We start from the raw sequence: 7772 nt of genomic DNA, 5'->3' as shown, positions 1-7772 counted from the left end.
GACCGTAATGAACAGATCTGGATGTGAAATGAGGGGTACTATTTACATTTTAAAGTTATTTTTGCCCTTCTCTCCCAGGTACCTTTAAATTTGCTTTCCAGCAGATAACTCAGAAGTACTCTACTATAAAACACTTTTCCCTCCCTATAACAAAAAGCTGAGAGTTATTACATTTTTATTGTAAACAGAAATGCCCAACATTATTATAGAAAGACATTAAGAAATTGAGTTTTATATTTAGAACTAAATGTTACATTTACTGCTCTATCCTCTCATGTTTCATACTCAGTTACTGTGAAAAATTTCTCCTACTCATATGACCTGAAATATATAAGCCTTTACTGTGTGAAGTCATAGTGCTGGAGCAGTACAGCACACCCTTCAAGAATTCCCATGGCATTCCTAACTGATACTTTAAAATGACATTATCTCAACTAGCTGTTCCTTCCTTAGGACACTGCCTTAATTCAACAAGAAGGAAGTTGCTGGGTTATAACGGCATGCATCGTTGTGCCCAAACTAGTATCCAGTAGGATTAGGCTGCTCCTCAAGCTGTTCTTGCCAGCCTAGTTTATCTGGAAACCTGCCACATTGTTTGGTCTAGCCACTGCTTTGTTCTACAGTTTGAGAGTGAACAAATTTAAAGGAAGTAGGGTGCAGCAAAGTTTCTGAGATTTTTTTTTTTTCCTATTACCTTGCCTTAGGGATTGAGCTTTTAAATGGGATATTCTGATGCAGCTACCTGGTACCACCATAGCCAATTTATTGTTTTCATTTTCTTTAATAAGAAAGGTAGGGGGAGCAAACTTTCATCATTAATATAACAAGCAAGTCATTGTGTGAGGACATTGTAGGTTTCATATTTGAAACTTAATTAGCTGGAAATTTGCATTGTGATCAGCACTGAAAAAACAGTTCATTTTTCCTATCAATATGAAAACATTCCTGAAGAGTACAGCTTCTGAAACCGCACGCAGTCAGATACCCTGCAGATGCAGAAGTCTGCTTCACAGCTGAGATGTTATCAATAAGAAGCAAGCATGTAAAACAGCATGGAGATGACAAAAAGAGCGGTAACTGCCTTCTGCTAGGAGGCTGCACGTAATTTGTGAGAGCAGCTGCCAGGACAACTGCCTTCAGCATCTGGTACAGCTGTTTTGTGGCACCCCCCAGCAGGAGAGTGGCCGTACCCCTGCTGCAAATCACTGCTCCAGCAGTTGGGGTTGCAGCTTGTTCAAACTCTGATTACCTGAAGGACTGGGATGTGCATACTGAGGCAATATAAACATATAATACATACCAAGGCAATGTACACACACAATACATACACACAGCACGAAAGTGTCAAGACTGGTAACAGGGAAGTGGGTTCCGAGACCCAACAAAGTGGATAAGGCATGAACCAGTGACTGGTACCCACAGCCACATGTGCCATTTTCTGTTTGGCATACTAGTCTTAACTAGGCTTGCTTTCTCAAAATCACTTTATTTAATTCCTTTTCTTGTCTGAAAAATTATGCAATGTTTTTCTTAATTCTAAAAGCTTAATCAGAGATCTGGAATCCTAAGACACCAGCAAATTGCACTGAAATACCTGTAGGGCAGTCAGGCTTTAACAGCTAGCAGTACTGAGATTTACCTTCTTGATTGCACTGGAGAGCAGGCACGGGAGTAGCCTTCCAGGAAGAATATCCTGAAAATGAAGACAACAGGGGGAGGGGGAGAAGGGTAAGTCGGACAAATAACAGTGCCTTTAAGACGGCGGGGAGGGGGGGGGGGGCGGGGCGGAGCGGGAAAGAGGACGCAGGAACTGCTTTTAGCAGAGATGACTCAACCTACACCAAATGCAGAAAGAGGGGCAGGTGTGAATGCAGTTGAAACAAGGACGCTTAATTTGATTCTGCGCTTTGAATGACGTTCCTCTTGCTTTGCACATGTAGAACGAAACCTGTAGATTATTCATTTAGCTTGAGCTTTAACAACTCCCATCCTTTTGCATGGTAAGGCCAAAACTTCCAAAGAAATTTCCATAACTCATCCGAAAGGAAATGTTTCCTTAAAAACTGCACTGAAGGTTTACAGCCAGTTGTATTGCCTTTTACAGAGATTGCATGAGACGAAGCTTGGTCAGTTTCCTACTAACAAGCAATTTTTTTGAAACGGTAACTAAAGATGTAGTAATATAGGTTTCACGAAGGCAAAAGCCTCTGCTGTTACAGTTATAAATGATGCACAATTCCCAACAGCCTCAGAAAAGAAACCCAAGGATCACTCGTGGGGTTGTGGCTTGTTCAGTTTCTCTCCAGAGTGCAAAGAGAGGAAGTAAAAGGACACAGGAATTTATGCATTTCTAAACTATACAAAACAAAGCCTAAAAAAGCTCGTGCCTTGAGCCTGAAAAAGCTCCAGATTCGCCCTTCTCCACCTTCATCCACCTTTACCTTACTTGGCACATTACCTCTAGTTTTCCTTAGGTCACCTGGAGTTTCAAAGGATGCTTCTCAAAAGGGGACAGGGCAGAACAGCCATTGTTCAGAGAAAGAAAAGTATCTGAAAAAAAGTACTGACCATCCAATTAAAAAACCCCTCTCCTGGCTACAAATTTTACATTCTTTGCAAACACTATCAACACTGTGTAAACTCCTCCTGTCATTGGTCCCCTATCCTGGCAGAATTTTAATTCTTCTCATTTCAAAGGAAAAAAAAAAGAGAGGCTGGGAGGGTGGACCAAAAGAATAGGAATAAGGAAAAGGAAGAACAAAAAAAACCCAATCAAACTCCTTCTGATACTCTATACACTTAACAAGGTGTATATTTTTTTTTAAAGTGACTAAACAGCTTTCAGCAAAATTTAAATGAAAACTTTAATATATTTATACATTTTAAAAGCAGAAATTAAAAATATAATCAAACAAAATTAAGACCACCATTAAATATACAACAGGTTTGTAGCACAAGTATTTGACTACTCTGTGAAAATGTTAGACAAGTAATCATAAGAGTTAATGAATAAGGTTGTATGTGGATTCAAAACTACTAGCAATGATTAACATTAACATGACATAAATATATTCTCCATGTCATAATAATTATTTTCTGTTAATAAAAGATTTTAAAATATTTGTCTCTTTTTTGGTTGACTGATTTTTTAAAAATATACATATTTTTATCCCATTTAAATATAGGGTTGTGTTTTCTTCCCTCCTCACACCTGAACACGTAGAAGAAAATCTTTAATTTCTCTACACTTCAGGTTCTTACACACTGAATATGTATTCGAGTTTTCAGGTTGGCATAGTAAGAAGTGCCCACATTTAAAAAATAATTCTTTATTTAAATTTACTTAACCACTTTCCTCAAAGAAAAGACTGTCAATCTCCTATAGCTACTTTTTAAAAATCAGATAATTATCCTTGAAGGGTATAATAATGAGATGGTTTGTTCGCTGTTATCCATTTCCTGACAGATTCTGCTACTCCAGATCACCAGCCAAAGACACAGAGCATTTTGCAGAATGAAAATGATACATGAGTATTTAAAATTAAGACAGACATATTTGAAAGTATATTTCAGTACTGTCACCATAAGACACAAACTTTAAGTTTTACTCCAACAATTCAGCTCCTCTTCTCACTTTTCCATTATTTTTCCTTATAAGAGCTAAGGCATACCACTTAACTTTAAAATTTAATATTCAGCAGTCCTTCAGAGGAATCTGATTTAAAAGTTTCCTAACAGATAGTCTGCAAGTTTGCACGTTATTTATTCAAACGTTTCTTCAATTGTTCTAGATGCCTTGCATCAGCATCCTGAAGAACTAATACAGTGGCTTTAGACTGAAGTGGATTAAATTCTATAGTCATCAAACAACAGAGATCTATCAGCTGTTTTTGACACTTCTCTAAACCATCCTTAAGCTTCAGACGTAAAGCTGGATCCTTTTTCAGCCTATACATTTCAGGCACTGAAAAGCCAATCAAACTTGTTAGAATATCATCAGCAAAATCTACTTCCAGATAAGCTGAACCATCAGAAATTTTTGCCTTTATACCCCAGGATCCATTGCTGCTTGTGAGGTTTCCAGTAAGAGTAACAATAAAACACTTAACTTTCAGAATTGTAACAGTTTGCGGTTTTTTTGCAAGAACAATGGAAATATATGTGAAAGGTGGAGAACCAAAATCTAAACATGCTGCTGCTCTGCAAGGAAAAGTCTGTGAATCATGCTTCTGCTCATCTGCTTCTGGATCCATTTTTGAGAAAAATACAGAATCATCATTTAACAGCCTGCTGTCACGAGTATGCGGGGATTTGTATCTGTTCTCATCTAGGTCTGTATCCTTCTGCCTTTCATCAAGAGGATTTTCCAAAGAAAAGTCTGCAGAATTGCAGGTCTGATGTAAGCTCTTGTGCTGTGAAATGCTACTCATACTACTTCCAGCTCCATCAAATACTGTTCTTACAAATGTCTTTTGCTTGCTAGTAGCTTCTACGGGCTTAACTCTTTCACTTATATCATCTTCTTCACAAGTGCCATTTAAAGATGAATTGCCAGAGCTTCTAGATCTATGTGGAAGTCTCTCAGTATTTAAACCTATGTTTCCGTTCACGACCACTGGCGGCACTTCTTCCAGCTCTCTTTGCATCTCTTCTTCCAGAAGAAAGTCATCTTCCAAAGGAAAGTCATTTAAAAAGCCATCGACATATTCCATGGGAGGCGAAACTTGTTCATCTGAATGAGGCAAGGGACTTCCAGATTCCCATAGCAAAACATTTCCATTGTGTGCAGTGAGTAAACCTGAGGCTGTACTAACGTTGTTGCTTCTGCTGCAGTATCCACTTTCTAAAGGTGTTTCGCTGTTTAAAGCAAATTCATTATTTTCATCAAGACTGGCTAAAAGCTCTTCATCTGAAGGGCCTGGAGTTTGATCTAGCTCACCCACAGGCCCTGAAACCATTTGGTTGTGACCAGCTTGTCCAACAGAATTAGGGGTTTCAGTTTCTCCAATTAATCTAGCAAGGACTCTTTCCTGAGAATACTCCTCCAGAAGAGCATCCACTTCACCCCCTAACAGTTTCACATTTTCTGGTTTAAGCAGAAGGACTCCAAGACGATATGCAATATTACCCTGTACAGTGATTTTTGTTCCAGGAGGAAGATTACTGTGGAGGACAGGCACCAGTTGATATTCCATGCCCTGAATTTGGTGTATCCCATCCGTTAGTTGCAGCATCAGCATTCGAGCAGAATTTGCATCCAAGGACTTCTGGAATCCCTGAGTACTGGCTGTTACTTCTTCATTTACAGTATTTTTCCCTCTTAGCTTCTGCAACTGGGAATATGCTGGCTGGCTAACATCAACCAGGGAATCAATCTGTATGGAGTAGAAGCCTGACAACTCTCCTTTGGGATCATCTAATACGCAGTCAGGCAAAACAGGATATTCCAAATCTCTTAGATCAGTAAGAAGCCATTGCTCAAATACCTGCTTGTTGATTTGAGCTTGACTTAAGTTACTACCACTGTTTTCTTCCTGGATCCAACTAATACATGCTTCCAGCCATGTCAAAGGAACTTTAACATGCCATGTGGATGAAAGCCAAGTTTCCACTCTTGCTGCAATGTTAGACGTAGACATTTTTCTTTTAAGTTAGGAAAGTGAATTCCCTAGAACAAAACACAAAAAATGACAAATCCCTTATATGTATTATACAGAAACCTGCTCTCAATTTAAAGTTCTACTATTCTAAGTGTGACAACATTGAAGCAATTTATATTAAAAACACTTCTATAGATACTACAAATAAACATGCATTTCCAATATTTAAAGTTCCAGGAAACATAAAAAGTGTATTCAGTTTACACATCATGGAGTATGAAGTATGGAGACTTCTACAAGCAACCCTGCCTGGTGACTATTCCTTTTCTGTTGATTTAACTAGAAACATATAACTGAAATCCTTTTGTTATGGATGGAAAGTGAATGGATTAAAAACCAAAACCAAAATAAAAAAAAAGAAGTAACTGCTATATGTATGTCTTCTTTTTTTTTTTTTTTTTTACCTCTCTGGGTGCTGCTGTTAACAGCCAATTTACTTTAGAAATTGACCTGAGAACTTATTATCCCATTATCCCCTGCTGATTAGCACTCATATGAACAGAAGTAAGAGACCCCATCTACAATAGAACCAAGCTGGGACCTGTCAGCACTTGCATCACAAGGGTGACTTTCACACTATAACTGCATGAAAGCTCTGTATCTGACAACAAAAAGCTAGCTTGAAACATCAGTTATCTAGAGACCCAGTCCAGGGTTTGACCTACAAAGATCATTTGGTCCAAACAGCTGGCCAGTTCGGGGCTGACCAGAAGCTAAAGCGTGTTGTTCGGGGCACTGTCCAAATGCCTCAAATTTTTAAGGTGCTGCCAGGTTTAGGGCATCAACCACCTCTATAGGAAGCCTGTTGCAGTATTTCACCATCCTCTCAGTAAAGAAATGCTTCTTCATGTCAAGTCTAAGCACCCCCTGGCACAGCTTTGAACCATTCCCACATATCCCATCACCTCATCCCAGAGAGAAGAGCTCAGCACCTCCCTCTCCACTTCTCCCCCTCAGGAGAGCAATGCAGAGAGCAATGAAGTTGTCCCTCAGTGTCCTTTTCTCCAAACTAGACAAACCCAAAGCCCTCAGGTGCTCCTCACAGTTGATGCCTGCCAACCCTTCCACCAGCTTTGTTCCCCTCCTCTTGATGCATTCAAGGACCTTCACATCTTCTGAAACTGTGGTGCCCAGAACTGCAAGCAGCATTAAAGGCAAGGCTGCACCAACACTAAATACAGAAGGATAATCACCTCTTTTGAGCAGCTGGTTACACTGTGTTTGATGCCCCTCAGGATGCAGTTTGCCCTCCAGGCTGCCAGGGCACACGCTGCTGAGTGGTACTGAGCTGCTGCCAACCAGCACCCTCAGGCCTCTTTCTGCAGGGCTGCTCTCCAGCCACTCCTCTCCCAGTTTATACTTGTGCCCGGCATTACTCTGTGCAAGGTGCAGAATCAAGAATTTGTTACTGTTAAATCTCATGCCATTGATTACTGCCCATTGCTCCAGTCTATACAGAACCCCCTACAAGGTCTCATGTACCTCAAGACAGTCAACAGCACCTCCCAGTCTGTTATGATCAGCAAACTTGCACTCAACTCCTGCATCCAGATCGTGGTTAATAATATTGAGGAAATATTACGCTGCCTGTGTCTGGATCGTGTTTCACCCTGAGAAAGCATGACCAAGGTGCTCAACCTCCCTACAGAGCACAAGGAACACAAAAACTACCTTGAGAATAGCTAAGAAAGACCAGGATTGTTTTGTTTGTTTTCCATTGCAGTAAAGAAAAACATCCTGCCTGCAAGCTCTCCCCAGAGCTCCGCCGCTCAGAAGACACTGTGTAGTTACTTAACTAACAGAGCCGCAGCCTTGGCCCTCGCGCGGGGCTGCCTCCGCGGGCCGGGGCCCTGAGGGGCGCTGAGGGGAGGCGAGCGGCGGAAGCGAGTGAGGGAGGTGAAGGGACACGCGGGGGAAAGAGGGGCGGGTGTCGCACCTCGCAGCCCCTCCCCCCGCAGCTGAGCCACCCGCACTTACCGGGCGAGCAGGCGGCACCGCACCCACCACCGCGGGCCGGGGAAAGGGTGAAGCCGCTCTCCGCGCGCAGCCCCCCCAAAAACCCCGCGCGTCCCAGCAGCCAATAGGAGCCGCGCGCACTTTTAAATATCGCGA

At 41.3% G+C, this 7772-nt stretch overlaps 1 protein-coding gene across 1 annotated transcript; it reads right to left on the bottom strand.

The window, feature by feature from the left end:
• Positions 1–2846: 2846 nt before the first annotated feature.
• On the bottom strand, positions 2847–7772 carry RMI1 (RecQ mediated genome instability 1). Its single transcript, XM_082075750.1, has 2 exons — positions 7638–7772; positions 2847–5668 (listed from the first exon to the last, which is right to left on the bottom strand). Exon 2 carries the CDS (start codon positions 5637–5639, stop codon positions 3759–3761), a length of 1881 nt encoding a protein of 626 aa, XP_081931876.1. The 5' UTR covers positions 5640–5668; positions 7638–7772; the 3' UTR covers positions 2847–3758.

The sequence above is a fragment of the Streptopelia decaocto genome, assembly GCF_964273445.1.
Source record: "Streptopelia decaocto genome assembly, chromosome: Z".
NCBI lineage: Eukaryota > Metazoa > Chordata > Aves > Columbiformes > Columbidae > Streptopelia > Streptopelia decaocto.
This window is presented reverse-complemented; position numbering and strand designations above follow the sequence as displayed.